At 46.3% G+C, this 26920-nt stretch overlaps 1 protein-coding gene across 2 annotated transcripts in view; it reads left to right on the top strand.

Annotated features, from left to right (window-relative positions):
• The window catches only part of LOC140410233 (NACHT, LRR and PYD domains-containing protein 3-like), a 113031-nt gene that overhangs the window by 32391 nt on the left and 53720 nt on the right, over nucleotides 1-26920 (top strand). For both annotated transcript variants that reach the window (XM_072498186.1, XM_072498185.1), the window contains exons 4-6: nucleotides 16882-17053; nucleotides 17150-17215; nucleotides 24693-26466. In XM_072498186.1, coding sequence (XP_072354287.1) covers nucleotides 16882-17053; nucleotides 17150-17215; nucleotides 24693-26466 — 2012 coding nt within the window. The remainder of the gene's footprint in view (nucleotides 1-16881; nucleotides 17054-17149; nucleotides 17216-24692; nucleotides 26467-26920) is intronic.

The raw sequence follows: 26920 nt of genomic DNA, 5'->3' as shown, positions 1-26920 counted from the left end.
TTGGAGTGACATTGATAGTGAACTAAGATAATAAATGCACTCCACTCCCCGTGTCTGCGTGGGTCTCAGCCCCACAACCCAAAGATGTGTAGGGTAGGCCATGCTAAATTGCCCCTTGATTGCAAAACAAAATTGGTACTTGCAATTTAAAAAAAAAAAATTTCCAATAAAGAAAGCAGCTGTGTCTTAGCTGTAACTTCACCAACTGGTGTGGGTCCGATTAAGATTGGTAGCAGAGAATGGTAAGCTTAAAGGTGGTGATTGAATACTAATTTACCATTTCAAACAGTAGATTATTATCAGAGTTGCTTTTGAGAAGAATGGCTGAAACCAAGTGTAAATAAGTACAGTTGTTCTGTGAAGCTGAACATAATGGCCAGTGGACGAATGAAGTGGATATGTGGACATATGTTATGTCCTTACCAAAGGAAAACCAAGGTCTGGCCTTGGCACTTTGGTTCTCACCAGAAGCACAATCTGGTGCAAAATATTTTTGGAGCTAGAAGCTCACCTGAGGGAGGTTTGAATAAATTCTTAAAATTTATATAGAAAATTCGTAAGAAAGGTGATCTGTCAATCCATATGAGGCACGATCATATTTTGATAAATTTGGAAGGATGGAAAAATATTCAATGGAAGGACATATGGAATTTAACAGGTTATGTAAAATATTACAGTAATTCTATTTGGAGATGCCTTCAAATTGTTGGATTGTGCTGCATTATCCAACATGGACAGGCTCCTGGTGTTGACCGGAGTCAGATTTTCAGAATGGGATACACTTTTGGAACTGATGTCTGAAGCCTTTAAAATAAATTCTGGGTAAAGATTCATTTTGAGCCACTTTCCTAGCACCAACCGAACATTCAGCTGTCACACAAGAGATGGAGCAACATGATGTTTGCAGCATTGTGAGACCATTTAATTATGGGATGTAAGCATCAATAAGGAGGAAGAACTACAAGCAAAAGAAATGCAGAAAGAGACCCTTTTGGTGGCTCTAACAGATGTCAGGAATTGGGAACCTATGACCGGGAAATGAACTCCAGGAATAACCAAACAATAATTAATACTCTGTGACTCTGAATATCATTCCGCTGTCCAAAATGGAATAATGTGATTTTTGACATGACAGTAGTAAGGATCGGAAGATGAAGATGATGCAGATCGGCTGGAAGAAATTGTACTGGTCGCCAGAAGTTTTAGTCCAGAGGTGCATATTCTAGTTGCAGATTCATTCAGTTTGCTGTATTCAATACTGGGTGTACATCCACAGTATGTGAAATGGATTGGTTAAAGAGCTGCATGGATTCTCTAAATATTAAAGATCAAAGTAAGATTTCACAATATGAAAGTTCTATACTGTTCAGGGACAATAACACATTATGATCACTAAAGAGAGTGATGATTCCATGTAACATTGCTGTATAGGAATACAGCTGCATCAGTGCAGCTATAGTTTCCAGTGAAATACCCTTACTATTGTAGAAGTAGTCTATGGAAAAAGGTTGAAATGAAATTAGATATGCAGTACAATAAGGCAATCATTTTTGGAAAATTTGTAGACTTAGACAGTATACAATTGGAGCATTAGACAGTATACAATTGGAGCATTACTGCATCTCCTTAACAAGATCTAACATTTTGAACCACACTTTTAAAGCAGTATTGATGACATCGAGGGTGGGAACTTAATGGAAAAGAGGCAAATTGTTTAAAAACCATATCAGCAGTTTGTCCAAGTGATGAAATTGAGTTATTTCTGTCCAGTCTGATCTCAATCAAAAGGCTGAGTTCGGATTTGTAGATATTGTTTTATTTTATTTCAAATAGCTTGCAAGCCAGACTCACTCTGATAACAGCAGGACCAACACTGTTCCTGAGATCCCCAGAGCAAGTGAGTGAAAACAAAGCACATAATATCGTATGCACATGAACATAGAATCAAGTTTCTCACACGACCAAATAAGGTAACGGTGACAAATACAAGATTCTTATAGGCTCTTTTCCCACATTCCTTGACCTGGCCATGTAACCTGACCTCCACAACCACTGATGCTGATAGGTCCAGTACACATTCCTCCCCTTGGGCCTCTTTCTCCCAGCATTCTTTGCAGTATCCTTTGTGCAAAGAACTGGTCCTCATAGCTACCCATCCCCCTCTCCCCATGCTTTGTCCAATCTCTTTGTTCACTCCCTGCAACCCAAATTAATGTCTATAATGCACTATTCTAACTGGTCATCCCAGTCTAATGCTCTTTTCTTTAGTTCAATTCCTCACAAGCATCTCGTCATCAGTTAAACATTTTATTAAAGGATGCAGGTGTAATGGATGATGACTATAGTAAACGTAGAAAATGTAGGAGGAAATTATCATGGCCTGTACTGATTCTGTCATTAGCAAGAGACATTAATAACATTGTAACAATGGACTTGAAGGCATGAGACCAAGCCAAAACCATTTCGTCTTGTATTTTGTGGCACAGCAACTAGATTTAGTCAGTCAGAGTAATATATAGTGTAAGGCCCCTTCCTGTTGATTCCCTTATTTCCCATTCCTTTCACTTCGTTGTTAGCATTTTTGATTCATGGATATTTAATGGACATATATCTTTAAGTTGAGCAGAGGAAATGAGGAACTCAAAAGTTTCAAACTAGTACACTGCTGTGATGTTTTAGATTTTGAACAGAACTCAGACTTTCTGGCACCTGAGAGATTGGAGAGATTTGGTTTGGTTCGTTGGCTGATGGCCAATGGATTGGCCAAATACCATATTTTGCCTGGCAACAGACAATGATTGGGTTCAGCTAGGTGGGTTTTTCAGACCTAGGGGGGAGACGTCCCTAGACGCTAGGAGAAGAAGCTGTGAGTTGCTGTTTTGCTCTCGCTCTTTGTTTTTGAATCTGATGAGAAGTGTTGCAATCCTGATGAATCTACAGTGAAAATCATTCCAGACTGAAAGCAAGTACATCCAACTGAAGGCCTAGACTAAGAAGAAAGATGTACTGGAAGATGTCCATCTGAAACAGACTTTTACCCTTTCGCTTTTAGTGATATTTTCTTTACCCCCTCTTTCCTCTCTGTCTGTTTTGTGCGTGCGTAGAGGGTGGGGCAAGTTAAAGAAGAGGGGTTAGGAATTAGGTAATAGTTAATCAGTTGTATTTGCTGTATTTGTATTAGATATTGTTATTAATAAATTATGTTTAAATTTACAAGCCTGGTGACTGTAGTTACTGGGCAGCCAAAGACAAAGACTTTGGGTATTTTCTAAGAATGAATAGTTCATTTCAATTTGACTCTGGGTCAAGTGAGGTTGGAATTGATTGCACACTAGCCCTGGGTATTGTAACAATAGTTAAGAGAAATGGTAATTGTGGACAGAATAATAGGAAAATGGATAGGAATAATAGGAAACTGGATTGGGTGCACCAGAAAAGTTCTTAATGGCAATGGGGCATTTGTCAATGATGAATTAAGAAGCATGTGTAAAAGTATGAACAGTGCAATGTTGAAGACAACAGCAGAAAGTTCCTTTCACAATGTGATTTATGGAAGAATACATTCCGCAATTGATGCGATGCATCACAAAATCTTAGAAACATAGAAAATTGGTGCACGAGGAACCCATTCGGCCCTTTGAGCCTGCTCCATCATTCATGATGATCATGGCTGATCATTAAACTCAGTAACCTGTTTTACACCCCCCCCCCCCCCTTGTCCTTTGATCCCTTTATCCCCAAGAGCTATCTCTAATTCCCTTCTTGGAAACATTCATTATTTTGGCCCTAACTGCTTTCTGTGGTTAGCTGACCAACCGAGCTGTAAACTGATATGATACTGGTATGGCGAGTCCATGTGAAGATTTCATTTAAATTGGTTGAGAATTACAATTCCTAATGATTGGTTTATGGGGGAAATCCCCCCCCCCTCCCCCAAATCTTGGTGCTGTGGGATCATTCTTTGTAGGAACTACAACTGGTTAAAAGATTTTCTGAGCTTTTTAATGTCCTACATGAAGGGAGAAAGGCCTGGTTCTGGGTCACTGTCCGTTAGGAGTTTGCACATTCTCCCCGTGTTTGCGTGGGTTTCGCCCCCACAATCCAAAGATGTGCAGGGTAGGTGGATTGGCCACGCTAAATTGCCCCTTAATTGGAAAAAATGAATTGGGTACTCTAAATTTTTTTTTTAAATGAATGGAGAAAGGCAGTCATCAAGGCTGAGGTTTTGTAGAAAATTCAGAGAGTCCTACAAAAGGCCCTCAGAAATGCATTTTAATCCAGAATATATGCCTCTTACAAAAGAGAAGGCCTGAATTAGGGAATAGGTAGTGATGGAAAAAGGTAATTTTTGCAACACTGGAACCAAAGTGTTAGGGTACATTCCTCAAGCCTAGTTGGATTATTGACTACGTTATTACAGATTCTGGACAGGGCATAGAAAGTGAAGAGACTCCATACACTTCACATTGGTGTGTGGTGGAGAATTATGAGAAGCAGTTTACACAGATAAATGGATGACTGAATATGAACAAAAAGACACAAGGAAACTACCCAAAATTGGTGCTCGAGTGGAGAGTAACATATATGTCAGTAGGGCAGGTGTGTGGAGGGTACTGCCATTATAGGGTGAGCTGGAAAAGCCACCGGCAAATACAAACATTGGCTGAATGTGCCAGATGAGGGACAGCAGATAAGACTCGAGGATTGGGAAAATGAGGTAAAGTTATGGAAGGCCTTAAAATGCCCTGAGAGTTCTGAAAGTGGTCACAGCCCGAGGAAAAGATTACTGACTTGCGAAATGGACTCTGATGGTAGGAAGGAGATTGTGTAGCACTAGTCCACAAAGATAAAGGAGGGTGAGTAGATGTTGTAGTTTGACTTTAGAAGGACTTTAGAACATGCTAGGAATGCCATGATACGTGGAAGCCCTTATGATTGAGATGATTGGCCAATTAGAAGATAATTTGATAAAGATGCCACACATGATTGATACACTGAATTGGCAGACAGTGTACAGCCAGTCTTATCACACAAGGGGGATAAGGACAGAAAAGGTACTTCCTGATGGCACGTACAAGGCTAAAGCTAGACTAGCACCATGGAGTTTCGAAGAAAGACTTGGTGATCAAGGTGTCAGGGTGGAATTTCACTTCCCCACCCACCACAGGAAAAGTGAGTTTGAAGATTTTCTTAGATGTTTTGGCAACATATTCCTGGAAATGTTATGCGATTGATATAAAAGCTGCATTTTTGCAGGGTGAGACGTTTCAAAGCAAAGTATTTTCAAAACTACCTCGGGAATCTGGTGAAACAGAAGGAAAAGTGAGGAAATAGAATGTGTGTTACGGGCTCAATGACCCTTCAAGGGTATGGTATTTCTCAGTTGGTTCACCCTGTTGAGAATGGGTTGTTTTCAGCTAAAGGCAGATACAGGAAGTTCTATTGGTATCACAAGGAGAAACCTGCAGGAATCTTTATACTGCATGTTGATGATTATCTGTGGGGAGGACCCACGGAATTTGAGCAATGGGTGATTGATAAAACAAAGGAGGAATGTAAGGTTGGAAGTTGGCCTTTGGGGGCCTTTAAATATATAGGGTGAGACATTGGTTAGCTTCCAGCTACTGTTGATTCAAGAATTCTGCTCCATTTTACAAACACGTTTATTCTCCTCGAACACAGCTCTGTACAAAACTCAATCACCACATCACATGCCCACAAAGACCACCTGCAGCCTCTTTACATATCAGTTTCAATTATTGGATATTTAACATCAATGAGATATCTAATTGGAATGACTATTAAGCCATTCCTTAACAACATTAAGCAGAATAAGTCGGGAGAGATCTTAAATCAACAAGTCTTATTTGGAAAACATCAATTACATCCCAATAGATCAGGTAGGTCCTCACAAAAAATAGGATAATGCACCCAAGGAAGAAATAGACCAATTAAGAAGTTTTGAGTGGACAGTTACACTAGTTCTTCACTCTGGCTACAGCTATTGCTAGTTGTTTAAAATTCATTTACTGGATGCGGGTGTCGCTGGCTAGGCAGCACTTTTTTTGCGCGCACAATTTTCGAACCTTGGGTAATCCAGAGATATGAGGTTTATCACTTTTAACAGTACTTCACAAGCCAGTCTTCCAGATGCATATTCTAGGAGAGCGGGGTTTATCCTGGAGGGAAGGAATAATAAATTTGTCCTTTAGCCTTGGAAGTGAAGAAAATAAAAAAGGTGGTTAAAAGCACCTTAGCTGCTGAAACACTGGTATTAGTAGAAGCAATAAATATGGGGGTTTACTTACCTCGTACTGAAAGAAATACTATACAAGGGGAAATAGGAGGAAAGTTTGCCCTTGGAATGCTACATGGAAACCCGTTCTCTTTGGGACAGTGTTTTGTTCACACTGGGAAAAAGGTTGAGAATTGACCTTGTGGCATAAAAACAATGTTGCAGAGAAGAGAGATTTCCAAATAAAATAGGTGGATGGAAGTCACCAATTGTCAGACTGTTTTACATAGAGAGGTACTTGCTCAAGAAATTATTTGATTTATGGGAGGAGAGGGATGCCTTGTGTTACAATGAGGAAATGGAAAACCAGTATTTTGTTTGATTGTTTTGTAATTATTTATGTGTGGTAAAGAAAGGGAAAACGTTTAAAGAAGGGGAGAAATGTGGGTTTTATTAATCGGCATCGGGATTTGTTAAAGCGGTACGGTGGCACAGTAGTTAGCACAGCTGCCCCACAGCACCAGAGACCCAGGTTCGATTCCAGAATTGGGTGAGTGGTGGAATTTGCACGTCCTCCCCATGTCTGTGTGGGTTTCCTCTGAGTGCTTTGGTTTCCACCCACAGTCCAAAGGTGTCTAGGTTAGGTGAATTAACCATGCTAAATTGCCCCTTAGTAGGTGGGAGGGGTAAACCTGTGGAGATTCACGCGCCAGGGAGAAAGGGAATTCTTGTTTTTCTCCACTTAAAGTGTACTCACAGAGTGATTACTTTCTTATGAGTTGAACTCTGCTGGCTGGGGTTAGGGCGGCCAAATATTCAGCGGTAGTGATCTCGGAACACGCTCTGCATTTGGTGGACCCGGAGCTGGGAGTCGGTCCAGAGCACCGCACGGGGGTGGTAGTTAGTTGTAGGGTTGTTGTCAGACTTGGAGGCCTGTGTGAGGAATTCTAGGGCTGTAAAGGAATGCATTGAAAGTGGTGATCAGGTCAGAGATTATAGCAGTTAAGGCACATGCAGACGTTGAAGCTACGAAGGAGCGCAGAAATTGGTGGATAAGTGTGGATCGTAGATATACAAAGAGCAAAGAACAAAGAAATGTACAGCACAGGAACAGGCCCTTCGGCCCTCCAAGCCCGTGCCGACCATGCTGCCCGACTAAACTACAATCTTATACACTTCCTGGGTCCATATCCTTCTATTCCCATCCTATTCATATATTTGTCAAGATGCCCCTTAAATGTCCCTATCGTCCCTGCTTCCACTACCTCCTCCGGTAGCGAGTTCCAGGCACCCACTACCCTCTGCGTAAAAAACTTGCCTCGTACATCTACTCTAAACCTTGCCCCTCTCACCTTAAACCTATGCCCCCTAGTAATTGACCCCTCTACCCTGGGGAAAAGCCTCTGACTATCCACTCTGTCTATGCCCCTCATAATTTTGTAGACCTCTATCAGGTCGCCCCTCAACCTCCGTCGTTCCAGTGAGAACAAACCGAGTTTATTCAACCGCTCCTCATAGCTAATGCCCTCCATACCAGGCAACATTCTGGTAAATCTCTTCTGCACCCTCTCTAAAGCCTCCACATCCTTCTGGTAATGTGGCGACCAAAATTTAATACTATACTCCAAGTGTGGCCTAAGGTTCTATACAGCTGCAACATCACTTGCCAATTCTTATACTCAATGACCCGGCCAATGAAGGCAAGCATGCCGTATGCCTTCTTGACTACCTTCTCCACCTGTGTTGCCCCTTTCAGTGACCTGTGGACCTGTACTCCTAGATCTCTCTGACTTTCAATACTCTTGAGGGTTCTACCATTCACTGTATATTCCCTACCTACATTAGACCTTCCAAAATGCATTACCTCACATTTGTCCAGATTAAACTCCATCTGCCATCTCTCCGCCCAAGTCTCCAAACAATCTAAATCCTGCTGTATCCTCTGACAGTCCTCATCGCTATCTGCAATTTCACCAACCTTTGTGTTGTCTGCAAACTTACTAATCAGACCAGTTACATTTTCCTCCAAATCATTTATATATACCACAAACAGCAAAGGTCCCAGCACTGATCCCTGCGGAACACCACTGGTCACAGCCCTCCAATTAGAAAAGCATCCTTCCATTGCGCAGGAGGCGCAGGAGCATCGTGGCCAAAGCGTGCGGCGGGGGATGAGCGTGGCCTGCGGCGAGGCCTGAATCCAGCACAAATGTAGAGAGGGAGCAGCGCACGCCGGGTGGCCCCCCGCTGAAAATGAATGTTTGGGATGTTTGAAGACCCAGGAGAAGAGATGTTTTGAACTATGATTTTTGAATTTTTTTTTAAATTATGAATTATTTTTATTATATATTTTTCTTAATTTATTTATTTTTAAAAATAATTCATTATTTATTTATCTCGAGATTGAAGAAAGAAGGATAAAAATACTAAGTGGTTAAGGGATGCCAAAAACAGCTGTAAGGAAGGGAGGAAACGGGTTCGCCGCCAAAGGAGAGGACCAGGAAAAGCGGTGACAAGATGGCGGATGCCGGACCGCGTGGTAGGGCCGCACTACTTACAGTGGAATGAGAAAGGAGATGGTGATTGCACTGAGATCATTGCTGGAGGAGGCAATCACCCCAGTGAGGGTGGATGTGGCAAAGACATCGGCCGAGGTGAGAGAACAGGGTGAAAAGATGAAGGAAGTGGAGGAGGCCGTGTCGCAGCACAGTGACCAGCTCACCTCGATGGGAGACAAACTACAGAGGGTGGTGGAGGTCAACAGAGGACTCCGAGCAAAGCTCGAGGACTTGGAGAACCTCTCGAGGCGCCAAAATCTGAGAATTGTGGGCTTGCCTGAAGGGGCAGAGGGCTCAAGGTCAACTGAGTACTTTGCTAAGAGGCTGGCGGAGTTGACGGGGGAGGATTAAGACACCCCCCCCCCCCCCCCCCCCCCCCCAAGTGTGAACTGGACCGACTCATTGGGCGTTAAGGCCGAAACACAAATTAAACGAGCCGCCGAGAGCAGAATTATCTGCTTCCATAAATACCACATGAAGAAGGTGTTAAACTGGGCGAAGCAGAAGCGGGAGGTGCAGTGGGATGGTGCTAGAGTTTGGATTTACCAGGACTTGACGGTGGAGTTGGCAAAGAGACGAGCGGCGTTCAGCCGAGTGAAGGCAGCACTACAACAAGGGCCTGCGATTTGGTATGGTATACCCGGCAAAGCTGAGGGTGACTTACAACGCCAAAGATTTTTATTTTGAAACGGTGGAGACGGCTGAGGCGTTCGTGAAGGCAGAAGGCTTGGGACAAAAGTGAGGAGTGGAGCTGGAAGAGGGATTATGGACTGTGACTGGGGAGCTGGAAAATGTATAAATGTTATAACTTTCTTTTCACTGACCTGTATTGTAACTTAGAGTTTAAGTTTTTGTTTGGTTTGATTGACATTTTTGCTCCTTTTTTTGTTGTTGCAACGGGTATTTCATTGAATTGCTTGGGTTAGATTGTTTTTCTTTTTCTTCTGGGACTGGGAGGGAGGGGACAGTATGCCTTTTGGAGGGGGGCTACCCGCGGCTAGCTAACTAAAGTCGGTGAGTGAACGGAGGTGAGGTGAGAGGAGGGCTGCGGATATTGGAGCCTGGTTAGCAGGTTTTGATGGGCCTATGAGGTGAGCAAGTGGTGGGGGTGGGGGTGGGGGGGGGGGAGGATCGATACTGGGTGAAACTTTTTCGAAGGGAAGTTCAGGGGGGATTCTGGGAGGGGGGGGAGGGGATTTGATAATAATGGAAAGGGACGGGTCAGGCTCATGGGGCAGGGCCCGGTGGTATGATGTTGATGGATAAAGTGGGGGGGGGGGGCTGAGTGAGGGGGCTGGGAGGCCCAGTCAAGGAGGTGAAGGGTGCTTGCGCATCTTAAAAGTTTGAAGGCCGATGTAGCAATGCTGCAGGAGACTCACCTGAGGGTGAAGGACTAAGTAAGACTTGAAAAGGGCTGGGTTAGCCAGGTGTTTCTCTCTGGATTTGACGGAAGAGCTCGAGGGGTAGCGGTAATGGTCAGCAAAAGGGTACATTTCCAGATGGAGTAGGTGGTTGCAGATCAGGGGGTGCTGCTCTTTTTGACCTTGGTCTATTTGCTCTGTTTAGGTCACCTCTGCTCATGAGTCGCCAGGTATCTTTATGATACCGCCACGTGGTTCAAGTTCAGGTTATGATTAATAACACAGCACACCGCTCAGTAAGGATTAAAACAACGGTCATTTATTATATACAACAAGCAATATTAATACCCTAATACTACTTTCTATATAACAAACCTATCACTACTGGCCAATACTTAGCTTAGGAAGAGCCCACCAGGTCAGGGAAACGAATGGCTTGTCCAATCAAATCTTGCCCGCGGGATTCAAAAGGCTGCTACAGGTCGGTGGCTAGGTGTCTCTACCGGATAGCGATCGTTGGATTCACACTTACAGTGGCCGGTGGCTGGTCTTGTGAAGGTCTCGAGCAGGCGAAGTTGAGAGAGAGAGATCTGAACTTGGACCTTTACTTTTATAGGGCCCAGGGGCTTCCCGCCTCCCGGGGCGGCCCTTGACCCTGAGTCCCAAGTGATTGGATTCTGTCCCCAGGCTCTGGTGTCGATGTGTCCAATGGTGAGGCGATTCCTCGATCGGGGGGTGGTCGCTCACCTTTCTTTGTGTCGGCCACTGCAGGCGCCAACAGGTCTGGCCAGGTATTCAATTGCTAATATGTTGCAATTGTTCCCGGGGATAGCCGATTTAACTGTGGATGTCTGAATAGATTGGCTGCAAACAGTCCTGAATGCAACTGCGAATACCTGGGTTGATGGGCTGTTGATAGCCCTGAGTATCGATCTGGGCTACGTTCCCAGAGCTGAATATGCAAACCTGTCTGCAGCTGCCTGCTTGTGTCTTCTTGGCTGCTTTTCCCAGCAGTCTTTCGGGTTAGCCATTTTAAACTGGGTTTTGGCCAGATTAATCGGAACGCAGCCATTTTACATGGCTACAGGGGGTAGGTATGTGATTGTGACAGGGGCGCTCGAGGGGAGGTTAGTGGCACTGGTAAGTGTATATGGTCCCAATATGTGGGGCCATCCCCGACTTGGACACACACAACCTGATAGTGGGGGGGGGACTGGAACTTGGTGCAGGAGCAGGACAGGTCACGGCCACGCTCGCTGGTCCCGTCAGGGGCGGGCGAAGGCGCTGGCTGGGCTAATGGTGGAAATGGGAGGGATGGATACTTGGAGGTTTCTGCACCCGAGGGAGTGGGAGTACTCGTTTTTCTTAGCAATCCATAAGATGTACTTGCGGATTGACTTTTTCATGGTGGGGAAGGCGCTGCTGGCTGGGGTTAAAGGGCCGGAGTACTCGGCAATTGCAATATCAGATCGTGCTCCGCATTGGGTGGATGTGGCACTGGAGAAGGGGATGGTACAGAGAGCAGGGTGGAAGTTACATGTGGGACTGTTGGGGGACAGAGGGTTCTGTGACAAAATTGAAAAAGTAATTGAGGAATATGTAGGTCTTAACTGCACGGGTGAGGTGTCGAAGGCGGTTGTCTGGGAGGCTTTAAAGGCGGTGGTGAGGGGTGAGGTGATCTCGTTCAATGCTAGGCTAGACAAAGAGGAGATGTTGGAACGTCAGAGGGTAATAGATGCGATGCTGGAGGTAGACAGGAGGTATGCAGAAGATAGGAACCCAGCGCAGTTGGAAAAGAGGAAGGAACTCCAGGTGAGCTTTGACCGACTATCTACTTGGAAGGTGGTACACCAATTGAGGCGAGCAAGGGAGGCAGTTTACGAGCGTGGAGAGAAGACGGGTCAGCTCCGTAGGGATGTTGCGGCAAGGGAAATTGTCCATGTGTGGGACAGGGCAGGGAAGTTGGTGGTAGCTCCAGATTAGATTAACAAGGTCTTTAAGGAATTCGATGAGAGGTTATACAGGTCGGAGCCTCCTGGGGGAGGCCGGGAGATGCAGGAATTTCTCGATGGGCCCCGAGGTTAGGGGAGGGGGACAGGGCTACTTTAAAGGGGGCGATAGTGGAGCAGGAGATAAAAGATGCGATTGGGAAGATGCAGTCGGGGTAGGTGGCAGGGCCGGATGGGTTTCCGGTGGAATATTATAAAAGATTTAAAAATAAGCTGCTGCCGTTGGTGGTGGGGATGTTTGAGGAGGCGATAGGGAAGGGGGTGTTACCACAAACTTTGGGGCATGCATCGATTTCCCTGTTACTTCAGAAAGATAAGGAGCCGATGGAGTGTGGGTCGTATAGGCCCATATCACTTTTAAACACGGACGCAAAGATATTGGCGAAGGTACTGGCAGGTAGGCTAGAGTAGTGCCTCACGAAGGTGATGGGTGAAGATCAGACGGGGTTTGTGAGAGGGAGGCAGCTCTTTTCGAACATTAGGAGGGTATTGTACATGGTTATGGTACCGACGGAGGGGAAGGAATCAGAGGTGGTTGTAGCATTGGACGTCGAGAAAGCGTTTGACCGGGTAGAATGGGGGTACTTGATGGCTGTTCTCGAGCGGTTTGGAATTGGACCCAGATTTGTGGACTGGGTAAAGCTATTATATAAGGAGCCGAGGGCCAGTGTTCGCACAAATAACATCAGCTCAGAATACTTTCCGCTCCACCGTGGGACTAGGCAGGGATGTCCGAAAGGGATTGTGCGGGGGTGGGTAGAGCATAGGATGTTCTTATATGCCGATGACTTATTATACGTGTCGGAAAAAAGTGTGTCAATAGGGGGAATACTGGAGCTGCTTCGGGAGTTTGGGTCTTTCTCGGGGTACAAATTAAATCTGGACAACAGTGAATGTTGTGTGGTGTCTCGGCCGGGGGTGGGGGGCCTGCCATTCCAAAAAGCAGGGACTCAGTTGAGATACCTGGGGGTGCAGGTTGCTCGAGATTGGGGGGTTCCGTAGGTACAACATTTCTAGTTTGGTGGGAAGGGTGAAAGCTGATCTGGCAAGGTGGGATGATCTCCCTCTGTCACTGGCGGGTTGGGTACAGGCAGTTAAAATGAATGTGCTGCCGCGATTCCTGTTTATTTTTCAATGCCTGCCGAATTTCCTGCCAAAGGCATTTTTTAGTGAGATTGAAGGGATGATTACCTCGTTCCTATGGGGAGGGAAGGTGGCCAGAATGAAAAATGTGTTACTGCAGAGTGGAAGGCAGGTAGGGATTTGGGTCTTCCGAACCTGATGTATTATTACTGGGCCGCGAATGTGGAGAAGGTGCGGAGCTGGGTCAGAGGGGTTGACTCCCAATGGGTCAGAATGGAGGAGAGTTTGGGTAGGGGGGTCGGGATTGAAGGCGGTTGCGAAAGCGCCGCTCCCGACGGCCCTGGGGAGATACTCAGGGAGTCTGGTAGTAATAGCTTCGTTGAGAATTTGGAGGCAGATTCGACAGCACTTTGGGTTGGGGGCAGGGACAAGGGAAATGCTGATTCGAGGGCACCATAGATTTGAGCCAGGGAAGTGGGATAGAAATTTTTGGAGATGGGAGGAGAAAGGAATTAGGATACTGAAAGATTTGTTTCTTGGGGGTCGTTTTGCAGGGTTGAAGGAACTGGGAGTGAAGTATGGGCTGGAGCAGGGGAAACTATTTAGATACATGCAGGCTCGAGACTTTGCCAGAAAAGAGATAGAGTTTCCCAGTAGAGCCGGCTTCCACATCGCTGGAGGAGATGCTGACGACAGGGGCACTGGAGAAGGGTGTAGTATCGGCGGTTTACGGAGCTATTTTGGAGGAGGAGAAGGTGCCGCAAGAAGGGATCAAGGCAGAGTGGGAGGAGGAGTTGGGAGAGGGAATGGAAGAGGGGTTCTGGTGTGAGGTGCTCCGGAGGGTGAATGCCTCCACCTCGTGTGCGAGGTTGGGGCTGATACAGCTGAAGAGCACACCTTACAAGGGCGAGAATGAGACGGCTCTTTGAGGGGGTAGAAGATATGTGTGAACGTTACGGGGCGGGGGGGGGGGGGGGGGTGTACAAACCACGTTCATATGTTTGGTCCTGTCCAAAGCTGTAGGATTACTGGAAGGAGGTGTTTAGGGTAATCTCTAAAGTGGTGCACGTGAAACTGGATCCGGGCCCTCGGGAGGCCATATTCGGGGTGTTGGATCAGCCAGGGTTGGAAACGGGCGCAGAGGCAGATGTTGTAGCCTGTTTGGGTGGCAATCAACCTCTCCACCCTGTGCCCTCATGTGGCGGGGAGACCTGCTGGAATTCTTGATGCTTGAAAAGGTCAAATTTGAACTGAGGGGAAGGATGGAGGGGTTCAAAATTTGTGGGCATTATTCATTATGCACTTTCAAGAACTGGATCACATTGAACATTGGGGGGGTGCTGCTGGTAGGGTTGGGGGAGAGGGGCTGTGTGTGTTAATGGTGCCTATGGGTGATTCCTGATTCCTTTTTGTCATTTGTTGATGTTAACATGCGGGCTAATGTCTGGGGTTTGGTGTGAGGATGGGATCGTTGTTATTGATATGGGGTTTGACATTACATTCGTTACTGATTGTTTATTGTTGGGTGTAAATTTGGGAGAAAATGAGAAAAAGAATAAAAAATATTTTTAAAAACGATAGATATAGACAGGTTCTTGATTAATAAGGGGATGAAAGGAGAATGGAGATGAGAAACATATCAGCTGTGATTGAATGGTGGAGTAGATTCAATGGTGCTCCCATGTCTTATGGTCAATTGGGACAGCCAAAAAGGGCAGCATGGGGGGGGAAGGCAAGTCAACTCTTGGCACAACAACTGAGGTGATGGGAGGCAGAGGGGGAGAGTATTCAGGTTTGGGGCCGGAGAAGGTGATTGCTGTGTTCAAGGTGTTGTTCATTTCCAAAACAAAGTAAATTGCCCCTTAGTGTCCAGGGATGTGCAGGTTAGGTGGGGTTACGGGGATAGGGGGCGGGGGGGGGGGGGGGGGGGGGGGAGAAAGGGCCTAGGTAGGGTGCTCTTTCAGACCGGTCAGTGCAGACTCAGTGGGCCAAATGGCCTACTTCTGCACTGCAGGGATTCTGTGATTAATGGTTGGTGACAATATAATTAATGTGAGACATAGATGGAAAAACGCATAAAGTTTTGTTTCTTTGCAATTGGTTTGAAAGATTGTTTTCAGAAAGTTTTAATCTAGAAGAAAAAAGTTGAACCTGTCAATGTCTGATTGATTACATTGTTAAGGTTTAGTGACCATTGCATTAACTAAACAGGTGATGGGTATTTTTACACCGATTGATGGAGTTGACTACAAACAGGCCCTGGAACAAGTTGGTGAATGACCATCACAGACCCCCGGAGGGCAAATTTGATTTTATCCAGTTGGAAAATTTGCAACATGTTGGACAGCCAGTCTGCAGTTTCTGGTGGTACTGCCGATCCCCAGCCGAGCAGGATTCTTCAGTGTGCAATTAGGGAGACAAAGTGTCAACCTTCACCCGATGAAGAGTTCTGGCTGGTCTGATACCCCGAAGACTGCCACTTTCGGGCTTGGCTCTACCCTCATCCCTACAACCTTGGACATTGTCTCGAAGATGACTGTCCAGAACCTGACAAGTCTGGGGCATGTCCAGAACATGTGAGTGTGGTTGGTCGGGCCTCCCTAACACCATTCACATTTGGCATCCAGTTCCGGGAAGAACCTGCTCAATCGGGTTCTGGTTTGTTGTGCTCTGTGAACCACTTTCAGCTACATTAGGCCCCTTGTGCATGTGGAGGTGGAGTTTGCCCTGTTCAGTGTTTCGCTCCAGAGTCCCCACCCTATTTCTATTCCTGGTTCTTACTCTCGTTTTAACTGTCTCGCGTTCAGCGGGGAACATGCCTCTTCTAACAGTCGCCCATACTAAGTCACTAAACTCTCTCCAGTAAAGAAAACAGCTGTGTCTTAGTTTTTTCTTCACCAATTGATGTGTGTCCGATTTAACATTGTAGGTCTTGTTGCACATGTTTGAAGGTGGTAAATCCGAGGACCCAACCTTGAGTAGCTCTTGCAGTAATGGCCTCAGGCTGAGGTGGCTGTCCTCCGAATTGACGACCATGTTCCTTTGCACACGAATGAATCCAACAAGTGAAGTGTTTTCCTGACGAACGGCCATTTGGGCAGCACGGTAGCACAAGTGATTAGCACTGTGGCTTCACAGCGCCAGGGTCCCAGGTTCGATTCCCCGCTGGGTCACTGTCTGTGCGGAGTTTGCACGTTCTCCCCGTGTCCGCGTGGGTTTCCTCCGGGTGCTCCGGTTTCCTCCCACAGTCCAAAGACGTGCAGGTTAGGTGGATTGGCCATGCTAAATTACCCGTAGTGTCCATAAGGGTTGGGAGGGGTTATTGGGTGGAAGTGAGGGATTAATGTGGGTCGGTGCAGACTCGATGGGCCGAATGGCCTCCTTCTGCACTGTATGTTCTATGTAATCTATGTAAGTCTGAAGGGCAAAACAGGCTCTCTTTTCTGATTGACCTATTCTAATCCCTATCATAAGTTTGTAGAATTTTGGCTCATGTTCAGAGTGGATCAGGTTCTGGCCTAATGACTGCTGTCTGTGCTCCAGTGAAAGAAGTGGAAAACTCCATCCTTCCTTTCTCATTCTCAGTGTTGATCTTTCACTCTACGTCTCAGTATATTGATTATTATTCTTTACAGAAAGTCACTGAGCTCGTGGAGAAGGGACACCGGGCAGACAGTTCCAAGCTTCTCCTAAAATTGGTGATGGAGAAAGGATCTCTGGCCCGAAGCGTGATGTGGGAGTCCTTTGTGAAAATGCGTCATGGGGTCCCAAAGTTGGACAAAATACTGAACGAAATACAGGAACTTGGTACAGTAAAATCAGTGAATTCAATTTCAGATTCAATCTCTGCAGACATTATAATAAACTGCTCATCTTTCATAAAATCTTAACTTATTTCAACAGGTTCTAATGAATTTGACTTTATGAACCTTGTCCGAGACTCATCCAAAGTCCCGAGTACACTGAAAGGTAAGAGATGACAGGGAGATTTCATCCTGTTTAATTACACTTCTAGGAATCAGAATGTTTGACTGTAACCATTTGAGTTTCCAAATCTGGGAATTGGATGTAGATGCTGGAAGTACGATTCAAAATTCTTTAGATTAATCTTCATTCCTCCACTATTCTGCATCGATTAAATTTGCAATTACAAAGAACAAAGAAATGTACAGCACAGGAACAGGCCCTTCGGCCCTCCAAGCCCGTGCCGACCATGCTGCCCGACTAAACTACAATCTTCTACACTTCCTGGGTCCATATCCTTCTATTCCCATCCTATTCATATATTTGTCAAGATGCCCCTTAAATGTCCCTATCGTCCCTGCTTCCACTACCTCCTCCGGTAGCGAGTTCCAGGCACCCACTACCCTCTGCGTAAAAAACTTGCCTCGTACATCTACTCTAAACCTTGCCCCTCTCACCTTAAACCTATGCCCCCTAGTAATTGACCCCTCTACCCTGGGGAAAAGCCTCTGACTATCCACTCTGTCTATGCCCCTCATAATTTTGTATACCTCTATCAGGTCTCCCCTCAACCTCCTTCGTTCCAGTGAGAACAAACGGAGTTTATTCAACCGCTCCTCATAGCTAATGTCCTCCATACCAGGCAACATTCTGGTAAATCTCTTCTGCACCCTCTCTAAAGCCTCCACATCCTCCTGGTAGTGTGGCGACCAGAATTGAACACTATACTCCAAGTGTGGCCTAACTAAGGTTCTATACAGCTGCAACATGACTTGCCAATTCTTATACTCAATGCCCCAGCCAATGAAGGCAAGCATGCCGTATGCCTTCTTGACTACCTTCTCCACCTGTGTTGCCCCTTTCAATGACCTGTGGACCTGTACTCCTAGATCTCTTTGACTTTCAATACTCTTGAGGGTTCTACCATTCACTGTATATTCCCTACCTGCATTAGACCTTCCAAAATGCATTACCTCACATTTGTCCTGATTAAACTCCATCTGCCATCTCTCCGCCCAAGTCTCCAGACAATCTAAATCCTGCTGTATCCTCCGACAGTCCTCATCGCTATCCGCAATTCCACCAACCTTTGTGTCGTCTGCAAACTTACTAATCAGACCAGTTACATTTTCCTCCAAATCATTTATATATACTACAAAGAGCAAAGGTCCCAGCACTGATCCCTGTGGAACACCACTGGTCACAGCCCTCCAATTAGAAAAGCATCCCTCTATTGCTACTCTCTGCCTTCTATGGCCTAGCCAGTTCTGTATCCACCTTGCCAGCTCACCCCTGATCCCGTGTGACTTCACCTTTTGTACTAGTCTACCATGAGGGACCTTGTCAAAGGCCTTACTGAAGTCCATATAGACAACATCTACTGCCCTACCTGCATCAATCATCTTAGTGACCTCCTCGAAAAACTCTATCAAGTTAGTGAGACACGACCTCCCCTTCACAAAACCGTGCTGCCTCTCACTAATACGTCCATTTGCTTCCAAATGGGAGTAGATCCTGTCTCGAAGAATTCTCTCCAGTAATTTCCCTACCACTGAAGTAAGGCTCACCGGCCTGTAGTTCCCGGGATTATCCTTGCTACCCTTCTTAAACAGAGGAACAACATTGGCTATTCTCCAGTCCTCCGGGACATCCCCTGAAGACAGCGAGGATCCAAAGATTTCTGTCAAGGCCTCAGCAATTTCCTCTCCAGCCTCCTTCAGTATTCTGGGGTAGATCCCATCAGGCCCTGGGGACTTATCTACCTTAATATTTTTTAAGACACCCAACACCTCGTCTTTTTGGATCACAATGTGACCCAGGCTATCTACACCCCCTTCTCCAGACTCAACATCTACCAATTCCTTCTCTTTGGTGAATACTGATGCAAAGTATTCATTTAGTACCTCGCCCATTTCCTCTGGCTCCACACATATATTCCCTTGCCTATCCTTCAGTGGGCCAACCCTTTCCCTGGCTACCCTCTTGCTTTTTATGTACGTGTAAAAAGCCTTGGGATTTTCCTTAACCCTATTTGCCAATGACTTTTCGTGTCCCCTTCTAGCCCTCCTGACTCCTTGCTTAAGTTCCTTCCTACTTTCCTTATATTCCACGCAGGCTTCGTCTGTTCCCAGCCTTTTAGCCCTGACAAATGCCTCCTTTTTCTTTTTGACGAGGCCTACAATATCACTCGTCATCCAAGGTTCCCGAAAATTGCCGTATTTATCTTTCTTCCTCACAGGAACATGCCAGTCCTGTATTCCTTTCAACTGCCACTTGAAAGCCTCCCACATGTCAGATGTTGATTTGGCCTCAAACATCCGCCCCCAATCTATGTTCTTCAGTTCCCGCCTAATATTGTTATAATTAGCCTTCCCCCAATTAAGCACATCCACCCTCGGACCACTCTTATCCTTGTCCACCAGTACTTTAAAACTTACTGAATTGTGGTCACTGTTACCGAAATGCTCCCCTACTGAAACATCTACCACCTGGCCGGGCTCATTCCCCAATACCAGGTCCAGTACCGCCCCTTCCCTAGTTGGACTGTCTACATATTGTTTTAAGAAGCCCTCCTGGATGCTCCTTACAAACTCCGCCCCGTCTAAGCTCCTGGCACTAAGTGAGTCCCAGTCAATATTGGGGAAGTTGAAGTCTCCCATCACCACAACCCTGTTGTTTTTACTCTTTTCCAAAATCTGTCTACCTATCTACTCCTCTATCTCCCGCTGGCTGTTGGGAGGCCTGTAGTATACCCCCAACATTGTGACTGCACCCTTCTTATTCCTGATCTCTACCCATATATAGCCTCACTGCCCTCTGAGGTGTCCTCTCGCAGTACAGCTGTGATATTCTCCCGAACAAGTAGCGCAACTCCGCCTCCCCTTTTACATCCCCCTCTATCCCGCCTGAAACATCTAAATCCTGGAACGTTTAGCTGCCAATCCTGCCCTTCCCTCAACCAGGTCTCTGTAATGGCAACAACATCATAGTTCCAAGTACTAATCCAAGCTCTAAGTTCATCTGCCTTACCCGTAATACTTCTTGCATTAAAACATATGCACTTCAGGCCACCAGACCCGCTGTGTTCAGCAACTTCTCCCTGTCTGCTCTGCCTCAGAGCCACACTGTCCCTATTCCCTAGATCTCCCTCAATGCTCTCACCTTCTGACCTGTTGCTCCCGTGCCCACCCCCCTGCCATACTAGTTTAAACCCTCCCGTGTGACACTAGCAAACCTCGCGGCCAGGATATTTATGCCTCTCCGGTTTAGATGCAACCCGTCCTTCTTATACAGGTCACACCTGCCCCGGAAGAGCTCCCAGTGGTCCAGATAATGGAAACCCTCCCTCCTACACCAGCTGTTTAGCCAAGTGTTTAGCTGCTCTATCTTCCTATTTCTAGCCTCACTGGCACGTGGCACAGGGAGTAATCCCGAGATTACAACCCTCGAGGTCCTGTCTTTTAACTTTCTGCCTAGCTCCCTGAACTCCTGCTGCAGGACCTCATGCCCCTTCCTGCCTATGTCGTTAGTACCAATATGTACAACGACCTCTGCCTGTTTGCCCTCCCCCTTCAGGATGCCCTCTACCCGTTCGGAGACATCCTGGACCCTGGCACCAGGGAGGCAACATACCATCCTGGAGTCTCTTTCACGTCCACAGAAGCGCCTATCTGTGCCCCTGACTATAGAGTCCCCTATTACTATTACTCTTCTGCGCTTTGACCCTCCCTTCTGAACATCAGAGCCAGCCGTGGTGCCACTGCTCTGGCAATTCATACGATTGTGTGCTGCAAATGTACGAATGTTGCCCTATTTCACCAAATCAAACTGCTGATTGTCATTATTTATGTATTTTATACAGAGGCTCCTGATACACTGTGAAACCCGGTACACATCAGGCAGGATCCTGATACACTGTGAAACCCTGTACACACCTGGCAGGATCCTGATACACTGAAACCCCGTACACACCTGGCAGGATCCTGATACACTGTGAAACCCTGTACACACCTGGCAGGATCCTGATACACTGAAACCCCGTACACACCTGGCAGGATCCTGATACACTGTGAAACCCTGTACACACCTGGCAGGATCCTCATACACTGTGAAACCCTGTACACACCTGGCAGGATAGTGATACACTGAAACCCCGTACACACCTGGCAGGATCCTGATACACTGTGAAACCCTGTACACACCTGGCAGGATCCTCATACACTGTGAAACCCTGTACACACCTGGCAGGATCCTGATACACTGTGAAACCCTGTACACACCTGGCAGGATCCTGATACGCTGAAACCCCGTACACACCTGGCAGGATCCTGATACACTGTGAAACCCCGTACACACCTGGCAGGATCCTGATAACCGTGAAACCCTGTACACACCTGGCAGAATCCTGATACACTGAAACCCCGTACACACCTGGCAGGATCCTGATACACTGAATCCCCGTACACACCTGGCAGGATCCTGATACACTGTGAAACCCTGTACACACCTGGCAGGATCCTCATACACTGTGAAACCCTGTACACACCTGGCAGGATAGTGATACACTGAAACCCCGTACACACCTGGCAGGATCCTGATACACTGTGAAACCCTGTACACACCTGGCAGGATCCTCATACACTGTGAAACCCTGTACACACCTGGCAGGATCCTGATACACTGTGAAACCCTGTACACACCTGGCAGGATCCTGATACACTGTGAAACCCTGTACACACCTGGCAGGATCCTGATACACTGTGAAACCCCGTACACACCTGGCAGGATCCTGATACACTGTGAAACCCTGTACACATCTGGCAGGATCCTGATACACTGTGAAACCCCGTACACACCTGGCAGGATCCTGATACACTGTGAAACCCTGTACACACCTGGCAGGATCCTGATACACTGTGAAACCCTGTACACACCTGGCAGGATCCTGATACACTGTGAAACCCCGTACACACCTGGCAGGATCCTGATACACTGTGAAACCTCGTACACACCTGGCAGGATCCTGATACACTGTGAAACCTCGAACACACCTGGCAGGATCCTGATACACTGTGAAACCCTGTACACACCTGGCAGGATCCTGATACACTGTGAAACCCCGTACACACCTGGCAGGATCCTGATACACTGTGAAACCTCGTACACACCTGGCAGGATTCTGATACACTGAAACCCTGTACTCACCTGGCAGGATCCTGATAACTGTGAAACCCTGTACACACCTGGCAAGATCCTGATGCACTGAAACCCCGTACACACCTGGCAGCATCCTGATACACTGAAACCCCGTACACACCTGGCAGGATCCTGATACACTGTGAAACCCTGTACACAACTGGCAGGATCCTGATACACTGTGAAACCCTGTACACACCAGGCAAGATCCTGATACACTGTGACAGCCCGTACACACCTGGTAGGATCCTGATACACTGAAACCCAGTACACACCTGGCAGGATCCTGATACACTGTGAAACCCTGTACACACCTGGCAGGATCCAGATACACTGAAACCCCGTATACACCTGACAGGATCCTGATACACTGTGAAACCCCGTACACACCTGGCAGGATCCTGATACACTGTGAAACCCCGTACACACCTGGCAGGATCCTGATACACTGTGGAACCCCGTACACGCCTGGTAGGATCCTGATACACTGTGAAACCCTGTACACATCTGGCAGGATCCTGATACACTGTGAAACCCCGTACACACCTGGCAGGATCCTGATACACTGTGAAACCCCGTACACACCTGGCAGGATCCTGATACACTGTGAAACCCTGTACACACCAGGCAAGATCCTGATACACTGAAACCCCGTACACACCTGGCAGGATCCTGATACACTGTGAAAGCCCGTACACACCTGGCAGGATCCTGATACACTGAAACTCCGTGCACACCTGGCAGGATTCTGATACACTGTGAAACTCCGTACACACCTGGCAGGATCCTGATACACTGTGAAACCCCGTACACACCTGGCAGGATCCTGATACACTCTGAAACCCAGTACACACCTGGCAGGATCCTGATACACTGTGAAACCCCGTACACACCTGGCAGGATCCTGATACACTCTGAAACCCAGTACACACCTGGCAGGATCCTGATACACTGGAAACCCTGTACACACCTGGCAGGATCCTGATACACTGTGAAACCCCGTACACACCTGGCAGGATCCTGATTCACTGTGAAACCCCGTACACACCTGGCAGGATCCTGATACACTGTGAAACCCTGTATACTCCTGGCGGGATCCTGATACACTGAAACCCTGTACACTCCTGGCAGGATCCAGATACACTGAAACCCCGTACACACCTGGCAGGATCCTGATACACTGTGAAACCCCGTACACACCTGGCAGGATCCTGATACACTGTGAAACCCCCAACACACCTGGCAGGATCCTGATACACTGTGAAACCCTGTACACACCTGACAGGATCCTGATACACTGTGAAACCCTGTACACACCTGGCAGGATCCTGATACACTGTGAAACCCCGAACACATCTGGGAGCATTCTGATGTATGATACACCTGATAACTCAATTCCATAATTATCCAAACCACTTTCGAATTTCCTGCACTACATTGTAGAAAAATCAGAACAAAATTATTCAATAGAATGGTAATACAGATTGGCATAAATGGATGTGTCTTTTTACTTTAAATATTATATTGAATAAAATGTGTAGTCATTTTACTTTTGATTATAAGCAGCATTAAGTAAATTAGAGTTATATGCATGAACCAACTGGAAAATCTGTTTAAAGAATTGAAAGCAGAAGATAACTAGAGGATGTTTCGGGACAGAAAAAGACTACTTGGATCATAGAAAACCTAGTCTAGAAGGAGGCTGTTCGGCCAGTCGAGTCTGCATCGGCCCTCCGATAGAGCACTCCATTCAGGCCCACTCCCTAAGCTTTTGACACCATGGGGCAGTTTAGTTGGCCAATCCACTTAACCTGCACATCTTCGGACTGTTGGAGGAAACCGGAGCAGCCGAAGGAAACCCATGCAGACACTGGGAGAATGTGCAGACTCCACACATAGTCACCCAAGGCCAGAATCGAACCATGGTGCCTGGCACTGTGAGACTGCACTGCTAACCACTAAGCCTGTTCCTGTGATAGAGATGAACCCACCTAGTACCCACCAGGTGTATTTGTAGAAACATGTTCCACTGTTCTGAGACACCGCTTGCACTTGGTAACTAACCCCCACCCAATTGTGCTTCGGATGAAAAATATCCTGAATTTCCTTCTCAGTCCCACCACATAATTTCAGTTTATCCATTTGTAAATAATCACATTCATTGTGAGTCTCTTTTCTACATTAATTTTATGGCTTCCATTCCACATCTGTAGTGAATGAGATTGAGAGTTCTTTTTATTCCAATACAACTAACATTGAAAACCATTTCTGTCTATCCTAATTGAAGATGTTCAGCAGAAACACAAAGAGACACTCCGGGTACAAACTGAAAAACTGAGAGTGAACACTATCCTGATAAAGGAGAAGATTAGGATTTCCCAGCTTGTTGACCGATACGCTGAGCTAACGATCATTTCTACTGTTCGAGATCGGACACTTGTAGAACATGAACTGCTGGCAAGAGGCCGAGACCATGAAGAGTGGAGAGAGAAACATCTCCGGAGAGAATTAGAGAAAATCCGAACTGATCAATTGTTTCAGAGCAGCTTTTCCTGGACGGGCTTTTTGTTGCAGAAAGTAAAGAATTTATTTTGGCGTTCCAATTCTGGGAGTTCAGCCGCAGTGAGTGGAGTCCCGGGAATTGGAAAAACAACAATGGTACAAAAGATTGTTTATGACTGGGCCATTGGGAAAATATACCCAAACTTTCAATTTGTTTTCAGTTTTAAATTCCGGGATTTGAACACTATTGATTGTAGAATAAACCTGAGGAATCTGATACTGGATCAGTATCCTTACTTTGGGAATGTTCTGGGAGAGCTCTGGAAGAACCCAGAGGGATTTCTGTTTATATTCGATGGTTTGGATGAATTCAATGACAGGATTGATTTTGCTGACAATCGGAGAAATATAGAACCTCAGTCCACGTGCACAGATCCCGAATGCTGGTGTGAAGTGTCTGACATTGTGTACAGTTTAATACAGCACAAGCTGCTCCCAGGATGTTCAGTGCTAGTGACCAGCCGCCCCACTGCATTACATTTATTGGAAAAGGCTGAGATCAGTGTCTGGGCTGAAATCCTGGGATTTGTTGGTGATGAACGGAAGGAATATTTCAACAAGTTTTTTGAAGATCAGACGGTGGCAGCAGCTGTTTTCAAACATCTGGAGGAGAATGCGATCCTGTACACCATGTGCTACAACCCTTCCTACTGCTGGATCATCGGTCTGTCACTGGGTCCCTTCTTTACACAAAGAGACAGGAAACAGCAGCAAGTTCCCAAGACCATTACCCAACTATATTCCTACTATATTTACAACATTCTGAAAAACCACAGCCGAGAGATTGAAAACCCCCGCGATGTGTTACTGAAGCTTGGTGAGATGGCCTTCACAGGAGTCTCCGAGAAGAAGATTGTGTTTGGAAATGGAGATTTGATCCAGTACAATCTGCAACCTTCCCAGTTCCTGTCTGGGTTCCTGATGGAACTTTTGGAGAGAGATGATTCTGTCCAGAGTGTGGTTTACACATTCCCACACCTCACCATCCAAGAGTTTGTAGCTGCACTTGCACAATTCCTGATTCCAACTCCCAGGGACTTCTGGAAATGCCTCAATGAAGCCCACCGCAAGAAAGATGGGCGATTTGAGATATTTCTCCGTTTTGTTGCTGGTCTCTCCTCCTCACAGTCAGTTCGGCCCCTGAAAAACGTTCTGGGTCAATTTGCTCAACAAACAACTCCTAAAGTGATTGACTGGGTGAAGGAGAAGGTTGAAGGACAGATTAGAAACACAAATATTAAACCTAATCAAACAGACCTCCTGAACACATTCCACTACCTGTTTGAGTCTCAGAATAAGATACTGGCTCAGAACACAGTGGGATCTGTGGAAACACTTACGTTTAGTGGATTGAGCCTAACGCCAATTGACTGTGTGACCCTGTCTCATGTTATTGGACTCTGTGAAACAATAAAACACCTCGATCTGCAGAACTGTTACATTCGGTATGAAGGACTCCAGCGGCTAGAACCCGTATTGCACAAGTGTCGTGTGCTGAGGTAATGATTTATTTTTAACTGTTCAACAAATTGTGGAAAAGTCGTGGATTGAATTCTTGCTCTGGGTAAATGAAATATAGATAAGTTAAACCAGAGACAAACAGATTTGGTAATAAAGGGATGAATAATGAGAGAATCAGTTCGTAACTCCGTTAGGAATGGAAAATCTAGGACTTCCAGTGGCGGCATGTAGAGGGGAAATTGCACGTTGGGTGGCTCCCGTTTGAGGTATATTTTTAGGAGGTTTAAAGTCCGGTCCCAGGGGTAATTTTTGGAGGATTGAAGGAAGGGAGATAAAAAGTTGCTAAAAGATGCCGAAAGGACTGCAAAAACCAGTTTTGAAGAAGGGAGGGAGCTAGGGCTCGCTGTCGAGTGAGAGGGCCAGCAAAGGTGCTGGCAAAATGGGAGGCTGGACCACAAGATGGGGCCACAGTTTACGGTGGAGGCGATGACT

The sequence above is a fragment of the Scyliorhinus torazame genome, chromosome 4, assembly GCF_047496885.1.
Source record: "Scyliorhinus torazame isolate Kashiwa2021f chromosome 4, sScyTor2.1, whole genome shotgun sequence".
NCBI lineage: Eukaryota > Metazoa > Chordata > Chondrichthyes > Carcharhiniformes > Scyliorhinidae > Scyliorhinus > Scyliorhinus torazame.
Note: the sequence above shows the minus strand (reverse complement) of the source record. Positions and strands in the feature narration are given on the sequence as shown.